Consider the following 24,384-nt stretch of genomic DNA (forward strand, 5'->3'; position numbering starts at 1 on the left):
GTGTGCCGATCAATAACTAAGAACTATTGTGCAACCGCAGCGACAAGCGGGAGCTTTTGTACAAAATTCCCAGTTTTAAAAAGAAAATATTTGGAAGGGGGTTCCCTTTAAGGGCATATAACCAAAACCCCTGTTAGGCATATATATTTCCTTTATTAATGTTTACTTTCCGACCAAAAAAAAATAAACAGTTAACACATTATTAGAATGCAAGTGCTGCGTTTGCTTAGCTTTCATGTTAATAACTGCGTGTACGCAGGTCTTTTCATTAATGTTCGTTAGCTCTCCAACAAATACTTATTACGAATGCAGCGCGGTTCCTCAGAGAGCAAGCCAAGTGGATATGCACGGCAGAAGGAAGCCATGTGGGCAAGTGACAGGTATAATAGGTGCAGATGCTGAAATCATCACGCGTACGGTGCATTAGGAATTTATAATGCATTCTAATATGTGTTGTGTGCTGTATTTCTTCTACCTGTTCTAATCACTGAATACAATAGGCTGTGCTCCCCTCACTCTCCTATCCATTAGCGCTTTAACAGGAGTTTTTATATATTTGTAATTGATAGCATAGTAAGCATTCAGAGCGCTTTCATTCTCTTGTGTTGCCAGGGTTTGTTATTAAAAAGAAAAATAAAAGCAAAAGCTTGTTCAAAAGTCTGGTTTAATACCTGGGTATAAATCAGCCCCATAAGGACAACTAGAAAGACTGTGTCTATAGTAGCAGTGGGGGGATAATAGCCTGTGGGATAGCAGGTATAGTAGGGAGAGATGGTGCCTATAGTAGCAGTGGGGGGATAATAGCCTCTGGGAAGGGACTGGGACTGTGGGATAGCAGGTATAGTAGGGAGAGATGGTGCCTATAGTAGCAGTGGGATAATAGCCTCTGGGAAGGGACTGGGGCTGTGGGATAGCAGGTATAGTAGGGAGAGATGGTGCCTATAGTAGCAGTGGGGGGATAATAGCCTCTGGGAAGGGACTGTGGCTGTGGGATAGCAGGTATAGTAGGGAGAGATGGTGCCTATAGTAGCAGTGGGGGGATAATAGCCTCTGGGAAGGGACTGTGGCTGTGGGATAGCAGGTATAGTAGGGAGAGATGGTGCCTATAGTAGCAGTGGGGGGATAATAGCCTCTGGGAAGGGACTGGGGCTGGGGGATAGCAGGTATAGTAGGGAGAGATGGTGCCTATAGTAGCAGTGGGGGGGATAATAGCCTCTGGGAAGGGACTGGGGCTGTGGGATAGCAGGTATAGTAGGGAGAGGTGGTGCCTATAGTAGCAGTGGGATAATAGCCTCTGGGAAGGGACTGTGGCTGTGGGATAGCAGGTATAGTAGGGAGAGATGGTGCCTATAGTAGCAGTGGGGGGATAATAGCCTCTGGGAAGGGACTGGGGCTGTGGGATAGCAGGTATAGTAGGGAGAGATGGTGCCTATAGTAGCAGTGGGGGGATAATAGCCTCTGGGAAGGGACTGTGGCTGTGGGATAGCAGGTATAGTAGGGAGAGATGGTGCCTATAGTAGCAGTGGGGGGATAATAGCCTCTGGGAAGGGACTGTGGCTGTGGGATAGCAGGTATAGTAGGGAGAGATGGTGCCTATAGTAGCAGTGGGGGGATAATAGCCTCTGGGAAGGGACTGGGACTGTGGGATAGCAGGTATAGTAGGGAGAGATGGTGCCTATAGTAGCAGTGGGGGGATAATAGCCTCTGGGAAGGGACTGGGACTGTGGGATAGCAGGTATAGTAGGGAGAGATGGTGCCTATAGTAGCAGTGGGGGGGATAATAGCCTCTGGGAAGGGACTGGGGCTGTGGGATAGCAGGTATAGTAGGGAGAGATGGTGCCTATAGTAGCAGTGGGATAATAGCCTCTGGGAAGGGACTGTGGTTGTGGGATAGCAGGTATAGTAGGGAGAGATGGTGCCTATAGTAGCAGTGGGGGGATAATAGCCTCTGGGAAGGGACTGGGGCTGTGGGATAGCAGGTATAGTAGGGAGAGATGGTGCCTATAGTAGCAGTGGGGGGATAATAGCCTCTGGGAAGGGACTGGGGCTGTGGGATAGCAGGTATAGTAGGGAGAGATGGTGCCTATAGTAGCAGTGGGGGGATAATAGCCTCTGGGAAGGGACTGGGGCTGTGGGATAGCAGGTATAGTAGGGAGAGATGGTGCCTATAGTAGCAGTGGGGGGATAATAGCCTCTGGGAAGGGACTGGGGCTGTGGGATAGCAGGTATAGTAGGGAGAGATGGTGCCTATAGTAGCAGTGGGGGGATAATAGCCTCTGGGAAGGGACTGTGGCTGTATCTATCTGGATATTTATATTTCTGCACTGCTGATTCTGTCTCCTGACACAGTGTAGCAGAAGCCAGCTGATTAACAGACCTAGAAGATGACTGACTTCTACTATGATGTTTCTTGAGTCGGAACTCGTTGTAACGAGTTGACTGAAGGAGAAAGAGACACCAGAGTTTTATATGTAATGTTTTCTCTGTAAAGTTCCTGTGTCCCATCCCCCCGGTGGATAAAAGCTTGCCAGCTAGAAGGATTGGTGCCTGGCCGGCTTCCATCTCTCTGCCGCTCGCTAAGGCCATGAATTACAATCTGTTGTGAAAGTGCAGTTTCTTACGGGTTGCCATAGCAACTGCAGAGAGGGAAATTAAACCAACGTGGCCGTGTTTTGCAGAACCACTAGGGAGGGACTGAAAGGAAAGTTAAAAGGACATGAAATAAATGGGATATCTTTGTAGTAGGACTGAATTAGGAACGGGGAGTCATTTAGAGCTGCGCTGGCATTGTCATGGGGGGATGTTGCTGTGGGAACCTTCTTTTTCCTTTTCTTTGTCTTTCTACAATATTACAGTGCAGGGAGCCTTTTGTGTTATTACCGGTATGATAGGCCAATATACATGATATTGTTGTACTACATCTCCCAGAACTCACCTAGCCTACTTATGCTTTAGGAGGGATGCTGGGAGCTGAAGTTCAGATTACGCAGATCTGGGGACTGCTATAATGATTTTTATTAGGGGAAACATAATAATTCCCCCTAAACTTGCTTCTAGCGACCTCCCAGTATTTGGGTGCTGCCCGCTGCACTCTCGAAATGGTCGCAACGCGCTGTTTACGCTTTTTAGCCTTGCAGACCTTTGCCTTGCTCCAGCTTCACCCCCCGCAGTGTGAATGGTTTAACCCACGTTTCTGTACCTGGGGCAGGTTAACCCCCATATGTAATCAAAGGCACTGAGTTTGCCTAGGAGCAGTAACCTACAGCAACCAATGCAATGTTTGCTTTTAAACAGGTGACCAGTAAATTCTACCTGCTGATTGGTTGCTATGGGTGATTGCTCCTAGGCAAATTTAGTAACCCCCTATTTCACCCCCAAGATACCTTACCTGCTGTATCTGCGGTACCATGCAGCAAAACTATTTAAGTAAATGCTGCTGACAAAAGTTTATTATATCAATAATTATTTTTTATTTCCCCGATATTAGGATTTTATACCCAACTTCATATACATATGGAATTTTAAGATTCTAATATGAATGGTATGTGGACACACACACATATATACAGTATATGTTGACATGTGATATATATACAGGTATCGGATCCCTTATCCAGAAACCCATTGTCCAGAAAGCTTCGATACGGAAAGCCCATCTCCCATAGGCTCCATTTTGATCAAATAATACAGAATTTTAAAACTGATTTCATTTTTCTCTGTAGTAATAAAACAGTACATTATAATTGATCCCAACTAAGATATAATTACCCCTTATTGGGGGCAGAACAGCCCTATTGGGTTTATTTCATGGTTAAATGATTCCCTTTTCTCTGTAATAATAAAACAGTACCTGTACTTGATCCCAACTAAGATATAATTACCCCTTATTGGGGGCAGAACAGCCCTATTGGGTTTATTTCATGGTTAAATGATTCCCTTTTCTCTGTAATAATAAAACAGTACCTGTACTTGATCCCAACTAAGATATAATTACCCCTTATTGGGGCAGAACAGCCCTATTGGGTTTATTTCATGGTTAAATGATTCCCTTTTCTCTGTAATAATAAAACAGTACCTGTACTTGATCCCAACTAAGATATAATGAATCCTTATTGGATGCAAAACAATCCTATTGGGTTTAATTAATGTTTTATTGATTTTTTAGTAAACTTAAGGCATGGAGATCCAAATTACGGAAAGACCCCTTATCCGGAATACCCTTGGTCCCGAGCATTCTGGATAATGGGTCCTATACCTGTGTATATATATAATGGGTTGTATGCTTTTCGTGGCAATTGGGGAAACATCTCTCTAGAACCCTTTCCCTCCTAGAAAGGATTGTAATGAGATAAAATAGTGTATGAATAATGCTCCCCCCCAGCCTGTGGGTATTGATTCCCATATTTTAAGTTTAGCATGTGGCTACCTTGCATATACCTTCAGAGTTTGCCCCCCCCCCCCCCCCCCATTAGTCACACTTGGCATGATAAAGATGCTTTGGGCTCAAGAGAAATAAATTTCTATTCTACGATCCAGAAAAAGCCTCTCTCTTCTGCAGTGCTGTAATCAATATACAAAGCGGAATCCCCTGGTCATTTAGGGAGGGGATCATTTACCTTGTGGGAACTTTTATGATCAGTGTTAAAATCTCACATCAACTCGGCCCCCCTGGCATAAAGAGCCCATGCCATTGCCCGCATCAGAGGAGGAATTACGATATTGCTGTTAGTGCTTTAAACGATCAAATGTGCAGCACAAAAAAAGCTATTTTTGCTATTGAATTGCCTTTTTTTGTGTGTAAAAGGTTACATATAAAAAAGATAAGGCAAACTAACCCGATGGATGTAGCAGTGTTTCATCCTGTAACGGGATACTGTAGGTGACATTGCTTGTGTTGCTAATAAAGCTAAATTTACCACCATGGCAAGGGGAGTCCTTGAAAGTCCTCAGCCACCATTACCATTACATTTTATTTCTGTTTGTTTACAGTCCCATTTTAGTTAATTGCCTCCTCCCCCCCCCCCTTCCTTTTGATTAACTATGAATAAGACATCACAAGTGCGAAGGCCGGACGCGTGCTATCTGGCGGAGGGCTTTCATTATACTAAGGCTTATCTCTAGGCAGGGTGTCGCTAATTATACCCAACTCCTTTATTCCTTTCTGCTTGTGATTAACAAAGAGAGCTGCAATATACCGATGACGTTCCGGACGCCAATTCCCTGCACATTTGTGCAAGAACATACTGTCAGGGTTTTTTAAGGTTAGACTGCAGTAGAAAAATGAAGGCTGCATTAATTGCTGTGCGCGGCCGCGAGATGTGAAAGCGGGGCATTTTAATGCCAGCGCTATACGCGCCTGAGCAAGGCTGCTCATAAATCTCGCTGTGCGGAACACAATAAATTAGATTCGCCTGAAACCCGGCTTCCAGATAAAAGGCTGGCTTTGTTCCCATTCGGTATATAAAAGTCACATGCAGCCATTGTCTCCCGTGTTAGCATGGCGTGTTGTGTCCTGCGGAAATGTCTTTGTGTAATGTCTGCTTTTCATGGTAAAATGGGCCCTATTTATAATAAGGGGTTTCCTGGCTTTATTAGTAAATTAACTTTGTGTTCATTATTATTTTTTTATATGAATGTATACCTATGAGTGGTATCTGCACTATGGGTGCCTAGGAAGAGTGCCCTAGACTTTTTAAGCCTATTTGCAAGGCCAGCCTTTGCTGAGGGCCCCCAGCGCCGGATTTAGGGGCGGCACTCTGCCCAGAACGTGCGACTGGGCAGCATGCCGCCCTAGGCTCGGGCCTCGCCACAAATCCAGGCCTGGGGCCCCCTTTAGCTTAGGTTAAAGGAATGGTTCACCTTTAAGTTATAGAATGGGCAGTTCTTAGCAACTTTTCAGTTGGTTATAATTTAATTAATTATATATAATTACTGTATGGATGCACCGATTCCACTATTTTGGATTACGACCAAACCCTGCATCCTTTGTGATCCGGCTGAATACAAAACCAAATCCGAATCATAATTTTCATATGCAAGTAAAGGTGGCCATACACGGGCCGATTGTAGCTGCCGATATTGGTCCCTTGGTAGATAATCAGCCCATGTAGGGGCAACAACAACTGGCCCGCTCGACCGATATCTGACCTGAAATCGGGCAGATATCGATCGGGCAGGTTAAAAAATTCAGTCAGATCGGGGACCGCATCGGCTCGTTGACATGGTACCCAAACCAACTGCGCCCTGGGGCCAAACAACTGAATTAGCCTAAATTCCCCCGATATCGCCCACCCGTAGGTGGGGATATCGGGAGAAGTTCCGCACGTTTGGCAATCTCATCTTTACGTGTATGGCCACCTTTAGGACACGGAAGGGTTAAAGACCCTTGATATGAAAATCACGTGATTTAAAGAATTCGATTTGGTTCAGCCAGAGGCATAGATGTGGCTGAACCCTGATAAAGGCTGAACCCTGATAAAGGCCGAATCTTGGCTGAATCCTGGATTTGGTGCTTTCCTTATTATTTGCCTCCTTATGACTCTCTTCAGCTTTCGAATGTGGTCACTGACCCTGGCAGCCAAAAAATATTGTTATTGTTTAGTTTTATTACTTATTTTGCTATTCAGTCCCTCTCCTATTCATATTTCTCTCACTCACCCCTGGTTGCTGGGGTAATAATATAGGCCCTAGCAACCAGAAACCAAACCTTAAGGTGGCCACGCCACAATTACGATCTTTACTGCAACCGTTGGTCTTAGGAAAGATCGTTCCTACCCTCCATTGATGTTCAGGGCTGAGTCGTCAGATATGGAACTAAGGAAATGCAATGTTAGAAGGCGGTGTTTCTGTTCTTTTGGCCATACAGTGTGTGAGGATACCTTCAATAGTATAGCGAAACTCAAAATGGATATATAAAATGTATAATAATACTATCTAATAGCAGAAGTCTATTAATAGAAGGCTTTATGCTCAGTCTGTTGTGAACTACAACTCCCAGCATGACTAACTCTGAGCAAAGAGTTTCCTCTGTAGAAGCAAAGAAGGTATAAATGTTTTAAATGCATTTTAAAGCTGTTGCACAGATTTATGATTTTTTTTTTCTTTTTTACATTAGGTTGGTGTTTGGCATGTTGTACCCAGCGTATTACTCATACAAGGCTGTGAGGACGAAAAATGTGAAAGAATATGTAAGTACCGTATTTATATCCTTTAGAGCAGGACCTAAATAATTACTGGCATTTATATGTATTTAATGTATGGGGGTATTGTTGTGTTATAAATGTTCAGCGTTTTATGCAGTGTATGGTTGTCGACATTAACAAAAAGTTAATAGATCCTTAGATTTCCATGGAACAGTGCCACTATGGCTAAATAATAATCAGAGCCCGAGGAATGGTTGTTCCCTTTGCATTTGTAATTATACTTCATCTTTTTATAACAATAACAGTACTCCAATAACCAAGTACCCATGGTGCCGCGTTGTGATTGACTGCCCCTATTACTTGTATAGCATTCCAGCCCTGTTAAGCATTACCTTTATGATTCTTAATGCAACTCTCCTTATTTAAAGGAACAGTAAAGGTGGCCATACACGCACCGATATTATCGTACGAAACCTCGTTTCGTACGATAATCGGTGCGTGTATGGCATGTCAGCGAGCTGACCGATATCGCAGGAAGCTGCTGAAATCGGTCGGCTCGCCGATCGGCCAAGTTAGAAAATTTTGATCGGGCGCCATAGAAGGCGCCTGACCAAAATTCTCCCTTCAGAGCTGAATCGGCAGAAGGAGGTAGAAATCCTATTGTTTCTACCTCCTTACCTGCCGATTCAGCCCTGAATGGTGTGTGGCGGATCTGACGATGTTTCGTGCGACCGATGGTCGTACGAAACATCGTCGGATCGCCACGTGTATGGCCAGCTTAACACCAAAAAATAAAGTAAATAATATATTAAGTACCATTGCCCTGCGCTGGTAAATGTTGTGTGTTTGGTTCAAAAACACTACTATAGTTAATATAAATAAACTGCTGTTTAGCCCCGGGGGCAGCCATTAAATTTGAAAATAGGAGAAAAGGCACAGGTTACATAGCAGATAACAGATAAGTTGAAAAGCTTCCCATTGTATTCTACAGAGCTTATCTGTTATCTGCTTATGTAACCTGTCCCTTTTCTCATTTTTCTACACAGCAGTTTATATAAACTATAGTAGTGTTTTTGAACCAAACACACAACTTTTACCAGTGCAGGACAACAGTACATATATATGTATATTTGAATGACTTTGAAACTCTTTTATTTGTTGGTGTTACTGTACCTTTAAATTAATAAACCAGTTCAAGTAAGATACCCCAAACACAAGGTTATAAGCTTAATGATGGAGAGAGATGCCACAAGCGAGAGGCAGAGGTTACAAGGGAGAGAGGCTGCAAGAAGGGGGCTGCAAGGGAGAGAGGCTGCAAGAAGGGGGCTGCAAGAGAGAGAGAGGCTGAGGCTGCTGGGGAGAGAGACAGAGGCTACATAAAGGGGAGCTGCAGGGCAGAGAGAATGCAAGGGAGAGAGGCTGCAGGGGAGAGAGGCAAAGAGTACAAAAAGTGGGATGTAGGGCAGAGAGGCTGCAAGGGAGAGTTTCTGTGAGGGAGAGAGGCTGCAGGGGTGGGAGGCAGAGTACAAAAAGGGGGCTGCAGGGCAGAGAGGCTGCAAGGGAGAAAGGCTGCAGGTGAGAGAGACAGATGCTACAAAAAGGGTGCTGCAAAGGAGAGAGGCTGCAGGGGGGAGAGGCTGCGGGAGAGAGGCATGCTACAAAAAGGGGGCTGCAGGGCAGAGAGGCTGCAAGGGAGAGAGGCTGCAAGGGAGAGAGGCTGCGGGGGAGAGAGACGGATGCTACAAAAAGGGGGCTGCAGGGCAGAGAGGCTGCAGGGGGAGAGAGGCTGCAAGGGGGAGGGGCTGCAAGGGAGAGAGGCTGCAAGGGAGAGAGGCTGCGAGGGAGAGAGACAGATGCTACAAAAAGGGGGCTGCAGGGCAGAGAGGCTGCAAGAGGGAGAGGCTGCAAGAGGGAGAGGCTGCAAGAGGGAGAGGCTGCAAGAGGGAGAGGCTGCAAGGCAGAGAGGCTGCGGGGGAGAGAGACAGATGCTGCAAGGGGAGAGAGGCTGCAAGGGGAGAGAGGCTGCAAGGGGAGAGAGGCTGCAAGGGGAGAGAGACAGATGCTACAAAAAGGGGGCTGCAGGGCAGAGAGGCTGCAAGGGAGAGAGGCTGCAAGGGAGAGAGGCTGCAAGGGAGAGAGGCTGCAAGGGAGAGAGGCTGCAAGGGAGAGAGGCTGCAAGGGAGAGAGGCTGCAAGGGAGAGAGGCTGCAAGGGAGAGAGGCTGCAGGGGGAGAGAGGCTGCAGGGGGAGAGAGGCTGCAGGGGGAAAGAGGCTGCGAGGGAGAGAGGCTACAGCTCAGAGTGAAGCTGCAGGGAAGAGACTACAATAGAGAGAGGCCGCAGTAATGTGTTAATTCTTGTACATCTAAATGTGTAGTTCCTGTAACATGCAATGAGCTTGCTGAGTAAATGCAATTCTCAGGGTTAGGGGAGCCAGATGGTCTTCCTGTCACATGTGAGTCCTATGGCAGCAGCAAGTCTTACAAGGAGAAATGTTCTTGCCAATATTGAAAAAAAAAACAAAAAAAACAGTGAAATTCCCTTTTGGGCCCCCGAGCCATGATTTTTAGATAGAAAATTGTTTCCTGTATGTGAACTTGTCTGGATATCTTGGCAGTGTGTTTGTTGGGTCTGAAGAGACGCGGCTGTAGGATGAGGAGCTTTTGTAAACACCAAGTCTGTTGTGATTCCCGCTGTCCATATTTTGGATCCTCTCTTCCATGTCTGTAATTATAGGAGTGGCGTTAAAACGTTTAATACTGAATTAAAGGGGACGTAGTGCTTTATAAGTTGTAGGTGCCTTCCATAGATTTTCTATTATTATACTATACAATTGAAATAAATAACTGGTCACAGTCTAGCAAGTCTAGTGCCTTCCTGGCAACTGGTACAGAGACCCCTTGGTATATGCCAGCCGAGCTCTGCCTGCTGCAAGGGAGGGAGCTTCACCTTCAAATAAACTGCTAATTGGGCCTTATTGAAGCAGCTATCTATTGGTCCAATTTTTTAAAAGCTTTCAAATATTTAGCCTTGCCATAACAGAAAATAATATCTGGTTGCCGGCGGGGGTCATTGACCCCAGCAACCATAAAACTGTGAGGCTTAAACTTTATTATTGTCATTTTTTTTTTATTCCTCATACTGAATTTGTATCTATGTACTCTATTATTGAACTTTCTTTCTGGCTTCCCACCTCCTGCGGTTAAAATGCAAAGTATTCAAAAATTTAAGGAAAAGAAACTGAATCCCAGTTGTAAATGGTCATATAACATCACTTGATCAACTTCATACTAAAAATTAATGTTGGGATTAAGGGAGACAACATTTTGGAATACCTATAATTGGCAAGTATTAGGTACAAGCTCCCCTATTGCAAGGGCCATACTTATATATAGGTACCCGAGGGCCCATGCCTTTGGTGGCTCTTTGGGTGGGCAGTCCTTGGGTGCCTATATGACTAATTACATTTTGTTGGACACAACCCTGTACTCCATACTGAGAGTCATAATTATTGGGAGCATTGTTCCTGACTCCGCATGCACTTTCAGTCTTGCACAGGACTCCATTGTTTACAGTCTGAAGATCATCCCCCATATGTAATAAAAGGTACTACGTTTTTCCAGGAGCAGTAACCCATGGCAAGCAATAAGATGTTTACTTTCAAACAGGTGACAAGTAAATGCTACTTGCTGATTGGTTGCTATGGGTTGCTGCTCCTGGGCAAACGTAATGCCTTTTGTTACATAACCCCACTTCTTTATCATCTTGGTGCTTGTAGCAGCAACATCCCCCTTTAATTTGTTGCAGTAAAATGTTTATGCATGATGATCTACCTTTACATCACAAGATGGTTACTGATTTGCCCAACGGTGCCGCTCTAAGCGCGCCCAACATTGCACTGGCCATAATTACTATGTATGCTCCGGGTATAAAGTGGGAGAAACAATTGGCAGAAATGTTAATCTCCCTTTCAGACAAATGGCGTGGGGCTGCAGAGCAGGGAAATGTAATATACGTACAGGAAGCCAAGAAGGGAAAGGGAATCATTTACATATAAATAGTTTTACAATGTAGGTCAGGATTCAGCGATGGTCAGGCTGATGGATGAGGTTTGCAGCTGTCCCTTTTGATAAATACACGTCTACACCTGGAATCTGATTACTGCGAAAAATGACTGCGCTACTGGCGTGTTCCGCTGCATGCTAAAGGCCCTTGCCGAGCTCTGCTCCTAATGCTAATGCCTGCCGCAGCCTCTGGTCTGGCACCCCGTGCAAGGGGGCATATGAAAAAGGCATTCTCCATACATTGTTTAACCAGCCGGAACCGGCAGTGCAGAGAACAGACCGATATGCCTCTCAGTAGCAGTCATATTGGTAATTTTAAGCGGTTTATATGGCCTTTGACAGTTACATCTGCAGCTCTGCACTTAGTCTTAATTTTTTGCTTTTTGTTGGCTGATTTACGTTCCTATTCCAGCACTCTCCGATCTAAAATTGTAATATAGGACATTAAAGGGCCACCCTAACACCACAACTTTTTGAAAAGTAGTCATAATTTCCAGCAACTATGCAATATACAACAATTAAAAAATATGCAGCCTTCATGATTTTCAATGTAATAATATGGTTTGGAACAGTTCCCTAAGCCCCGCCCCCTGTTCCCCTGCTGATCTGGCTGGCTACTTTGTGACTCAAATAAAATGTAACAGTAGTCGCCTGTCCCCAGCCTGCCCTCAGCCTGCATCCTCCCAATCCCACAATTCCCTGCACACGTGATGTCAGTAAGGAAAGAAGCATCACAGTGCAATGCATTGTGGGTTATGTAGTTCCTGCATGTTGTCTGTAAGCTGTGGAGAAGTTGTTACAATTTGTAACATCAATGTTTTAGTCCTTCCTCCCCTGCCAGGATTTCAAATGATGCAGAAAGAGAGCTATTTTTTGTAGCTGGATTTCAGCATTTAAAAATGGTATTTATTCATACTTTTTGAAGCAAAAGATTATAGTGATAGGTATATTAGGGGTTTCTGGGTTGTGTGGGGCTCTGGAAGCCAGAGTTCCCAGAAATTGAAAAAAGAAAGCCTATTTAGGTTTTCTTCATAGAGTGGGATAGGATATTAGAGCTAGTAGCGGTTGCTTCCCGGCTGGAAGAGATGCTAATGCCAATGTTGATAGGGAAGAACGATGAAACTATAGAAAGGCCGGTATTTTTTTCTAGAAATCCCAGAATCCTTCTGAAAAGACTTTGGATAGTGGAAGCCAGGAATCCTTGGCATATTTAAAGGGAGCCGTCACACTTACATCCATCTGCTGTGCTTGTTTAAATCTTTACTACAATCTTTATTAGGCAAATAGCCTATGTATAACTATACTGCTTTGTAAATAGTCGCACTCTTCCTATAATTAAGGTGTTAAAGGAACATCATTGGGGCTAATTAAGGATTCAGAAACCAATAAACATTTTGTTTGGCTTCCAAGACAAGTATGTTGCCGTGCTGAGATTTGGCAAGGCCACGCAAGCACCCACTAGAAGTGGGTGGTTTTGTCCCTGGCCTTTGTACACAGAGGCCCAAACAGCCCCCTATAGGCCCAATAAATAGTGAGTGTCTATGGCATCTTACAGCAGCCCCTCTGGCATTTGCCAGAACCCACAGATTGCCAGTCCGGGCCTGCATGGGATTATTATGGGTGTAGCTGTATAAATAGGAGGCACTGCTCCATTAGAGGGCTAATCAGTATCCCTTTAGAGAGCACTGATCATGGTAAAATTGTGCCCCCCCCCCCAGAGGTTCGGGCTAATGGAAACTGCACTCCAGATGTGGGAACAACACTATTTGTGCCAGTAAATGCTCCTAGCAAGCATTAGGCAGGTGCGGGCAGCCATTAGGGCTCTTTTTCCAGAATGTGTTTGACCATAGTCTTATTATGTAAGCAGTTGATGTGCAATCAGTGTTAGTGCTCTTGACAGATACCCGGTGTGTGGGGCTCAGCCCACAAGCAGCAAGCAGAACATATGTACCGCGTTTAGCTTTCTAAATAGCCTGTTTCTGCTAAACCAGTGATGATCTCTAATAAACTGGAAGCAAATATGCTCAGGGCTGTTAAATTGCTGTATTTGGTTGTATTTGTTTCTGCTTGCCTTACACGCCAGAACCTGTTTCCTGCCAAATCCAGGTTTTTTTTCTCCTTCTCTTTGTGTTTTCTGCTTGCTTACTGTATGGTTGACAGTTAATTAACCTGACACTTCAGAATATGGTTTGATGGTTGCTCGAGGGTTAAGGTTTTTTTTTCCCGGTATAACATTGTGGCTTTGTCTGCTTGCTGGGGAGTCACCGGCTGGTTGTGCTTCAGCCTCTCCGCTGCCCCTGTCAGCTCACGTGTCTGATTGAAGTCTCTTCTTGCCAGCCTGGTGCCAAAAATAACATTCCGCTCTGAGGGAAGAGAAACCTGTAACGCACCCTTGGTTGGCTGGTGCTGGTACCGTGGCATAGCGAAGTGGCTATAGCGGCGGCAATAAACCCAGTAGGGCAGGGTAAAGGGTGCCTAGGCCCAGGGGGCCCATGCATGGACACTTTACTTGCTAAAAGTACTATACGTTGTGTTATAGGTATATTTTGTATTATTATTTTCAGAAATCCTCTATTGGGGTCCTCCAGTTGTTGTTAAACTATCATCCCCCCTCAAGCAGATAAATACGTGAAGCTCAATGCTGATATCTTGGAAGCACCTCGCCTCTATAGGGTTAAAGGCAAGTGGCTCCATTGGTGCCCATTCACATTTCCAGCGTCTAGTGACGGCAAACAGATTCATTACACTGTGGCAGGAAACAGCAGCAGGGAAGCAGTCCTGAGCGTCTCTCCATGGAGACGGGATATTAGCTTTTTTCTGATCAGAATGATAAAATTACATTTTGCTAGGATACAAAAAAAAACCCAAGGCTGGAGCATTAGTTGGTGTGTTGCCGTGGAAACCAGAGTAAAATGCGTTGTGTTCTTCAGGTGGAAATGGAACCTTCTGCGTAATTATTGGCTTCATTCTCCGAGGGGAAGGAAAATGTAACAGGAATATTGTGTACAGAAGGGGGGTTGTATATACACACACACACACATGTATATAAATATATTTATATAATGTGTGCGTCTCTGTCTATTTATACATAATGGGAAGTCCATCATTATTGGCCACATCTTCCTCAAAAGATTAGGCCAAATGTTGTTCATTCAGTTGTCTAGAATAGTGATATGTGGGTATATCCGATACCCATGGGGGCTTTACGTTTGGGTTGCTGGTGTGGGTTTGGGCAGATTTGGCTTTTTGTATTGCCAGACCCGCCACTTTGACCCTCTTCTGGTGAACGTTACCTTCTGCTGAACCCTCCCTGTTGGTGATGTCAGTGGCAGGCCCCGCCCCTCCATTACATCACCAGCAGTTTGATTAAGGGTCCGAAGGCTCGGACGGGTGCAGGTTTCCTGAAGTGAGTTAGGGTCAGGTGTTAGGGAATGACTTGAAGCTGTGGTATGGTACGGTAAGGGAAGATGGTATTGTAACTATGGGATCGTGGGTACAGTAGAGGTGGCCATACACAATAAGATCTTCTCCCGATTTGCCCACCTAAGGTTGAGTTAAAAAGGTGGAGCCAATGCGGTCCCGATCTGATGGGAAAATCAAACCTGCACAAATGTGACCTGGATGATTTTTGGCCATCAGGGGCCCCGTACATGGGTAGATAAGCTGCCAAATCATCCTGTAGGACTCTAATCGGCGGCTTAAATTTACCCATGTATGGCCACCTTAAGACTAGATGTGTCAGTTCTTTATATCCACCAACAGTTCACCCTTAGGCCTGAAGAATTTCCTGAGTGCCTGTTTTATCTTTATGGAATAGAAATGGCTTTTAGCACTTTGCTATGGGCAGTGACAGCAGTGCACCATTTTGTCTCGTCCCCATTCTCTCTGAGAGCTTGGGATATAACACTAATGTACCTACGTATGACGCAGCTTAAAGGGCAAGTACACACTACTTTCCTATGTTTGGATTGTGTTTTTCCTGTGGAAATATTAAGAACTGTATGTGCAGTTATATCCCTCAGGTTAATGTTCTCCAGTTTCGCTGATGTTCTTCCTTCAGTTTCAGCCTTTCCCAGACAGCCATTGCCTTAGCCTTCCTTGCTACCAACCCTCGCTGCCTGTGGTCAGTTGACTCCTGCTGGTCATTGTGTGAAGTCATGATCATTTTTAAAGGATAGTCCCTTATCTAGCCCCCCTCCCCTTGACAGCTCAGTAATTTGCAACTGCGGCTGCGATGATCATAGGGAAACACTTTTATGACAAATTGATTTTTTCCATTATTCCTTGTCACCAGCTATGTACGTAGCGCTGGCAGGTAAGAAACAAATGTACTATGATGGAATAATAATCTTTTTTATGCATTTGTTTTCTAATTTTTTTTTGGTTTCTTGTCCTTCTCCCTGGCTGTAGTTCCGCCTCAGATGCCAAGGCCAGCGCTATTGCAGGTGATTTATAGCTCGGAGTAGAAGGGCTGCAAGATTGATGTGCATTGACCTCTATGAGGTGGTTGCTATGTTCGGCCTACTCTGGTTTCTGTTGCTAAGGCTTCGGCGCCCTAGGGGGAAACCTGATGCAGAGGCTCCGTGTCGGCTTTTGAGCGCTGTGTGACTGGAGGATGAATAGGGCAGCGTGTGGGAAATCATAAATGTGGCCACATGTATAAAATATATATAAATCTGATAGGAGGAGAACAAAGCCTGGCGCTCATACCTAAAGCTAAATCTGGCTTGCTTGTCCTTGTTCTCTCACATTTATAAGGGGCCGCTTGCGTGCAGAGGAGCGTAACACCATTTACTTATTGTCTAGGCCAGTCAAATACCGGCTAGGTGGCAACCCTAGTTACAGCCCCACTTGCCCACATGTTAGTAAAGACCTCAGCAATATTTAATTTTGCTTATATTTTTAAATGGTTATGGCACGGTTTCTATTTGACTTTGGGAAGTGGAATGACTAGGTTACATTTTCCTTACTTAGTATCACACACAGCAGCAGTTTGGTCATGCTTTACGGCTGATATTGTCGATATCTGTATAAGAGAATATGGTCACCTCATTGCTGGATTGTGATCCATCAGCAGACCGAGTCCTATTAAAATATGTAACTTTATGAAAACTGGCTTCATTAAGTTTCTGTGTTTTTATATATATATAGGTGTGTTTATATCGACTGATACTTCATATTTTATAGAGGTCCATGCAGAATATTAGATCATGTTTTCAGTCACCCCCACAGTGTTTCCTAACCGGCCTTTAGGCTGGTCCCACCCTATCCCCTGCTCCGGGGGCTCCCCAAGGAGGTACAGCTGCAGTATTTGGCAACGTGGCCTTTAGAGCAACCAAAGACTTTGATTTATTCTAATTTGTAGCCAAACACAAAATGAAATACAATCTGTGCTTTTAAAATGGAGTGGATTTTTTTCCTTGCCAAGGAAATCTTTCCCATCCAAATTAATATCCTTACTCCCTTCCTCTGCTTTTATAGCGGGCTCAGCCATTGTCTGGACATGCTGCTTTTTCCTCTGAAGTTTTGTGTGATGACAAAGTTGTATTTAATAGTAATGGAGGGTGGTTTTGCCCCCTCGCCCCTTTTTAACTAGACACATAAAAATCTACATGTTGAATGGATTATTGGCAAATAAAAGAGATATTGCATGGCTGCAAAACAATCAGTGCATTCTCTATTCAGTATCTCAATTCATTGCTAATAAACTATGTAGGATGTGGTTTTAAAGGAAAACTATTAACAGAATTTGGCTAGAAATGCTCCTTATTATCTTGTGGGTTTCTGTACCTGCCTAAGGACCTTTAGCAGGGAAGATCTGCCCCAGTATCGTCACATTTTATTTTATGCTATTGTCAGTTATGGGTGCTTAGGAACTGAATCAATTCAAGGCTATTTAATAATTAATGTAGATTCACATTAAATATCTGTTTAGAAACCAGTGAATTTTGCATTATAATTTAATGTGCATTTGCGGCCTGCACTTCATGTTGCTTTCTAACTTGTCTGAATGTAGTACAGGTATGGGATCCCTTATCCAGAAAGTTCCAAATTATGGAGAGGCCATCTCCCTTAGACTCCATTATAAGCAAATAATTCTAATTTTTAAAAATGATTTCTGTGTTATCTGTAATAATAAAACAGTACCTTGTACTTGATCCCAACTAAGATATAATTACCCCTTATTGGGGCAGAACAGCCCTATTGGGTTTATTTCGTGGTTAAATGATTCCCTTTTCTCTGTAATAATAAAACAGTACCTGTACTTGATCCCAACTAAGATATAATTACCCCGTATTGGGGGCAGAACAGCCCTATTGGGTTTATTTCATGGTTAAATGATTCCCTTTTCTCTGTAATAATAAAACAGTACCTGTACTTGATCCCAACTAAGATATAATTACCCCTTATTGGGGGCAGAACAGCCCTATTGGGTTTATTTCATGGTTAAATGATTCCCTTTTCTCTGTAATAATAAAACAGTACCTGTACATGATCCCAAATAAGATATAATTAATCCTTATTGGATTAAGGCTATTAGGCTTATTCACTATTTACATGATTTTTAGCAAATTATGAAGATCCAATTTACGGAAAGATCCCTTATACGGAAAACCCCAGGTCCCAAGCATTCTGGATAATAGGTCTCATACCTGTACCAATAGGGGGCAGGAGAGGGGTATAACCCTCTTGGATAGAGGGGTGTGTAGGATGCTCTATCCATGGGGTTAGCAGCAGGTCCTGTACTCTGGAAAACACATGCAGCCTTCTTTGCACGTTTACACTGCCTTCTGCAACATAAATCTACCATATTGTTATCTGATGATGAGTTATGATCTAAGCCGCTATGCTGTTGCAGCCATTAGGTCACTTTAGAAATCAGCAATTTTATAGGCAAAGTAATGGCACTACCACCCAAAGTAGAAAATAGCGTATCCCTCTGATCCGTGTCTCTTATTCATTACTGGTAGCGAGCGCCCCCTATCAGAGGAGGGATCCATTGCACCATGTTGGATCCACCACCATCCATGTTGGCAGGAAGGAGACCTATAGGCGTCAGGGTGGCACGTGTGAGCTTTTTAGTTGGCCAGTTCCATAGTTTCTGCTCTAAAAGATAAAACGTACTGACTGTCTTACTAAAATCCTTTAGTTTATGTTCAATCTCCCCGGGGATTCGTTGCTGCACAGAATCGTAACATTCTGTTTTTGTTTTGATTGGTGGAGCCATAAATCACAGTTGCCGCAGATCTGTAAATTAGGCTTTGCTTCCTGCAAATGAAACTTGTCTATTGTTCCCTCTCTCTGATCTCTTCCTTGGCTCCGACGGGAAAGACACCATGTTGAACACATTAACTTTTCCAACACAACTTCAGCAGAACATATATCCCATTTATATCAGGGCTGTATTTCTACTTTATTTTCCCCTAAAGGGAACACCAAAAATACTGGATTTTTATGTAGTTGTATTCAATTCTTACTAAACTATATTATTTTGATTTGTTTAAGAGACATAGAATACCTGAGCCATTCATATGCTGTAAGTCATATGCTTTACAGTGGTGCCTAGGGACGTCACAGTTATAAAGGGTGCTTAGTGATGTCACAGCTAAAAACAGTGCTTAGCGATGTCACATAACTTGTGTATAAAAACAATAATATAATCTCTGTTGATAAACATAAGCATATTAGTACTTTTATGTGATGGTGGGGCCTTATCCTTATAATATCCTTATATTTTACAATAGGGGGTACAGTATTCTCTATATTAGCGGTTGTGCAAATAGCCATGTTTTTTTTACCCATAGTGCAACATTAATTACACTTGGGCACAAGTCTGGTGGCAACCTGTTCTAGGGACCCTGGAGCTGATGATGGGTTTAGGGTGGCGGTAGCTCTTGGGCAGGGGTGGCCAGACTTTCTTCAGTCGCGATCAACCGGACCGACACGGAATGCGTTGTAGTTTTGTGTCAAGCAACTTTCCAGTTTGGAAATTTACCAGCTGTCTGGTTGCTAGGGACTAATTTAACCTAGCAATCAGGTAGTGGTTTAAAACAGACAGGAATATGATATGAGGGCCTAAATAGAAAGCTAAGTAATAAAAAGTAACAATAACAGTAAAATTGTAGCCTCACAGAACAATAGTTTTTTGGCTGGCGGGGTCAGTGACCCCCATCTGAAGAAGAGAAGAAATATCTTAAAAACCATAAAAAATTTAGACTAATTGAAAAGTTGCAAGAATAGGCAATTCTATAACTAAAAGTTAACCTGAAGGGGAACCATCCCTTAATGAATTGCATAAATATATGTCCATTTTTGAACACCCGCACTTTATCAAAGTTTAAAAGGCCTCATTCTGATAGAACTTTTGCACAATAGGGTTTTCTACCACTTTTACCTTATTTATAAAGAACTTGATGTGATTCAATGCTGAATCCTTGAATCCGAGTATGTGAATAAATGTAATAACAAAAGAACTGTCCTGAATTCGGCCTTTGGTCTCATAGAGAATAAGCCTGATGATAAATGGGAGCAGAGTAATGAAAGGGACAGAGCAAATAAAGGGGCGAGTGCTTGTGTGGGTCACAATTACATATTTGTTTATCTGTCGGCTATTGGAACATTATACATTATTATCACACCGAGCATTTTAAAATCAATGGAAAGCGTGCAAAGGTCACATTTTTATTTTGTTTTATTTTTTTTAAAAAATGGAAAGTGTTCGCCGCCCCTAAACAATCGACAATGAAATTGGCTGAGGAAGCGCGTTCCATAAATTGCACAGCTTGAATGGGGAAATGGAATTGTGAAGCCAATGAAACAATCTCCAGACATGTGGTCTGTCCTCAGGAATTCATTATAGACCGGCGCGTGCAGCTGGAAGCAAATTGAAAACTAGGCGCAATAATAGAGTGTTGAACAGGGGAAAATGTGAGGGCTAAACTGCAGGATGGGAAAAAAGAAAATGTCATTCCCACACCCCCCCCCCCCCCCACTCCGCTGACAGCCGATCCATCATCCCGTGTCACACTCTGAATTCTGCACCAAGCCGCAAGCTTTCAGTTAGAAATCTGACAAATGCGCCCACATTTTATTTACAAATAGGAATAACAAAGGGATATGGGAAAGCCTTCTGCTGGAAGTGTCTGGCTCTGCATCCAGCTAAATTGTTCCTTTGAAGGAAGGCGTTGCGGGTGTGCCCAGCATTACCCATTGTAAGTTATTCATTAATTATAATAATAACCAAAATGGCCTTGACACAACCCAACTTACCCAAAATAAACTCCAAACTAAACACAAAGACTACCTCATACCATACCCCCCAACTGTCCCGCTTTCCGCGGGACTGTCCCAGCTTTAATAGCGCATCCCGGATAGTTCAGTGAATATTCCGTAATACAGATATGCGGGACATTCATTGAACTATCTGGGACAGCGGGATGCACTGGCTGTAGCTGGGCACTCCTGCTCTTTATGCGGCTTCTTGTTCGGCGGCGACAGGCCCTTTTATAAGTTTGCACCTCGTGCGCGTTGACGTAACACATACACACGGGGCACAACCTTATAAAAGGGCCTGTCACCGCCGTATAAGAAGCCACATACGGAGAGGAGCCACTGATGGAGGAGCGTCTATGGGGGCACTGTGTTTGGGGGGGTACTGTCTATGGGGGCAATTGGGGGCACTTTCTATGGGGGTACTGTCTATGGGGGTACTGTCTATGGGGGCACTGTCTATGGGGGCACTGTCTATGGGGGCACTGTCTATGGGGGCACTGTCTATGGGGGCACTGTGTATGGGGATACTGTCTATGGTTCAATTGGGGGTACTGTCTATGGGGTCAATTGGGGGCACTTTCTATGGGGGGTACAGTCTCTGGGGGCAATTGGGGGTACTGTCTATGGGGGGCACTGTCTATGGGGTCAATTGGGGGCACTTTCTATTGGGGGGGCACTGTGTATGGGGGCCACTGTGTATGGGGGCCACTGTGTATGGGGGATACTGTCTATGGGGGCACTGTGTATGGGGGGTACTGTCTATTGGACCATTGGGGGGTACTGTCTATTGGGCCATTGGGGGCACTGTGTATGGGGGGCAAAACTGGTACATAGTTATAACTCACTTATAATTGACTGCCCTCTCTTTATATTTGTATGTTATATGTAGGAGTTGCTATATTGTTTTCCTTAGGTAGTACAGTATGAGGGTATAGCACATTTTGCGTCTGATCCCGCCATTTCATATAAAAGGAGTATTTTTTAAAAATGGGGTGTGGTATTTGGGGCGTGGCCACAAAATGGGCGTGGTCAGATAAATTTGTGCACTGCACGCGCCAAATCTTTGTTCCTCTTTTCATTTTTCAAGTGTTGGGAGGTATGTTCATACAGTCATATTTGTGTCTGTAAATTACCCACCCACTTAGATTGTATAGATTTTATTGATAAAGCACCAGTATATTCTGCACCTCTGTATCTATTCCCTCTATCTATCTGTACTCTCCCTTAATGCATTGCTGACCAATGCTAAATCCCACAATTCCCTGCACACGTGATGTCAATAAGGAAAGTAACATCTTAGTGCAATATGCATTGTGGGTTATGTAGTTCCTGCATGCTGTCTGTAAGCTGTGGAGAAGTTGTTACCGTTTGTAAGGTCGAGTTTTTCCTGACCCATATATCACTAGTAGCCAGGGATTCAGCTGGGGAGGGGGCAAGGGGCCCTGTGTGGGGGGAGGCTATAGAATAAAAGTGGAGGGTAGTTCTTTTATAGATATATATTCTATATAGAATTATTATATATAGTTACAGGTATGGTACCTGTTATCCAGAATGCTCGGGACCTGGGGTTTTCTAGATAAGGGATCTTGTAATTTGGATCTCCATAACTTACGTCTGCTAAAAAATAATTTAAATATTGAATAAACCCAATAGGGCTGTTCTGCCCCCAATAAGGGGTAATTATATCTTAGTTGGGATCAAGTACAGGTACTGTTTTATTATTACAGAGAAAAGGGAATCATTTAACCATGAAATAAACCCAATAGGGCTGTTCTGCCCCAATAAGGGGTAATTATATCTTAGTTGGGATCAAGTACAGGTACTGTTTTATTATTACAGAGAAAAGGGAATCATTTAACCATGAAATAAACCCAATAGGGCTGTTCTGCCCCCAATAAGGGGTAATTATATCTTAGTTGGGATCAAGTACAGGTACTGTTTTATTATTACAGAGAAAAGGGAAAACAATTATTTAATTATTTCATTAAAATGGAGTCTATGGGAGATTGCCTTCCAGTAATTCGGAACTTTCTGGATAACGGGTTTCTGGTTAATGGATCCCATACAGTTCTGCGTACATTGTATGTTACTTATTAACTTGGGAACAGCGAATCGAGATCTTTTATTGTAATACAGAGGGGCTGAGTATTACATTTTCAGAATGAATCCACAGAACAGTTTCGCTTATTTCGGTTTCTAGCAGTGATTTAGTGATGCCGCTGGTCGGCGGATTACTCCAAAGCCTAGTTCATAGGGAGGTCACCGATTCATTACTGCCTTGCAGGGTGGTAATTTCAGCCTGTGCATGTTCCTTTTGTGCTGCTTACTGAGGCTTAAAATATCCTGTAATTCCTCCGAGAGAGACTAGCGAAAACATCATCACAAGGCTGTCTGGCCTCCCCTCCTCGCTCAGATGCTGAGAGCTCCCTGGAAATGGGACGGGTTGCAAGCGGCGCACGCAAAATAACGCACCCAATACGGTGCACAGAATGTAAAGGATTTTATTTCACCTTTAAGGGCCGGTAGGTCTATGTAGTGATCCAATAAAAGTCCTTAAAAAATTAAAAATAAATTAAATAATACATATTTAAAAAACTGAGCTGTCAATCATATATTGCCTGCCCCGCCTCTATGCCTGCAGCATAGAGGCGGGGCAGGCAAAATATGATTGACAGCTCAGATTTTTAATTACAGTTACTTTCACTTTCCATACAGCACTTTCTAGATATTAAATGCATACGATTTTGGGCTGAGACAAAGCTTTGCCTTAATAACAAGGTCCCCAAAATGGCGCCAGCCTGATGGCTGTGACTGTAAATTCCAGAACTGAAGGGGAAAAGAAATTAAATAGTTAATATAGTGTAAGTAAAATTTATTTTGCTCAACTATCATGATAGAAAAGGATTTGGAATTATTCTTTAGGGTGACGGGTCCCCTTTAAACTGCAAACTGTAGCTAGGGAAATAAATAATAGTATATTCTTTATTCATAGTAACATTTTTTGGTGTTCTTGCAACCAGGGTCGGGCCGGGTCAGCAGGTTGCCAGAAGGCGATTGGTCTTTTGGGCCACCCAAGCTTGGCCCACTTTTTGTCTAGGGCTGGGGTGGGATACATTTACTTTGGCCAGGGCTGAGCCAGTCGGCTGTGATTGCCTGGGTGCCTACAATGTAATGTAAACCCTTTTTCGATTATTGTATCTCTTTAAAGGACATGTAAAGCCTACATTTTCCTACAATGTATATAAGTTGGGCACGTCACCCCCACCCAAATGGCATAATTTGTACTTCATATATCCCCTCCATTTTCCAGCACCATCACATCGCAAATAGCAGCTTTTTAAAGTTCATGCAATCAAGAATGCAGGCTTACACAGGCAGAATTTACTTTGATAAAAAGTTCTGCTTGGTTTGGGCGCTGTAATGGTTAAGTTGAGCTCAGGAGAGGAGGTTAAGAGAAAAAATTGTAGCAGACAGCTAGAGCTAAGTTTCTATGGGAACCAGCAATGCCATCTTTTCATTGGCTGCTAGACTGGAGGACGTGTTCTTGTAGTAATCTAAGATGAGAATAACTGAGCATGCTCAGTAGTCAATAGCCAAAGTAAATTCCTGAGGGAGGGGGTTGAGTGAGTTACAGGAGGAGAAGGAATCCTAAGTCATTAAGGAGATGCTGCAGCCTTGCTATTAACTTTTTAACCACCAGAGTGGCAGGAATGTAAAGATTTCAAAGAGGCTTTTTACTGATTACATTTTTGTGTGGGGGGTTTACATGTCCTTTATTTGCCACTTTGCCTTAGCAGAGACAGCCCATTCAGTAACTATATAGGTTTAATGGGGAATACTGGTTTAACAGCATGCATTTAGTTTATAGTGAGGGATTTAGGGCACGGGTTAAGGTGATAGGTACATT

At 43.6% G+C, this 24,384-nt stretch overlaps 1 protein-coding gene across 1 annotated transcript in view; it reads left to right on the forward strand.

Annotated features, from left to right (window-relative positions):
* reep3 (receptor accessory protein 3) overlaps positions 1–24,384 on the forward strand; it is a 90,382-nt gene that overhangs the window by 30,136 nt on the left and 35,862 nt on the right. The window contains exon 2 of the mRNA XM_002940751.5: positions 7,115–7,187. Coding sequence (XP_002940797.3) covers positions 7,115–7,187 — 73 coding nt within the window. The remainder of the gene's footprint in view (positions 1–7,114; positions 7,188–24,384) is intronic.

The sequence above is a fragment of the Xenopus tropicalis genome, chromosome 7, assembly GCF_000004195.4.
Source record: "Xenopus tropicalis strain Nigerian chromosome 7, UCB_Xtro_10.0, whole genome shotgun sequence".
Taxonomy (NCBI): Eukaryota; Metazoa; Chordata; class Amphibia; order Anura; family Pipidae; genus Xenopus; species Xenopus tropicalis.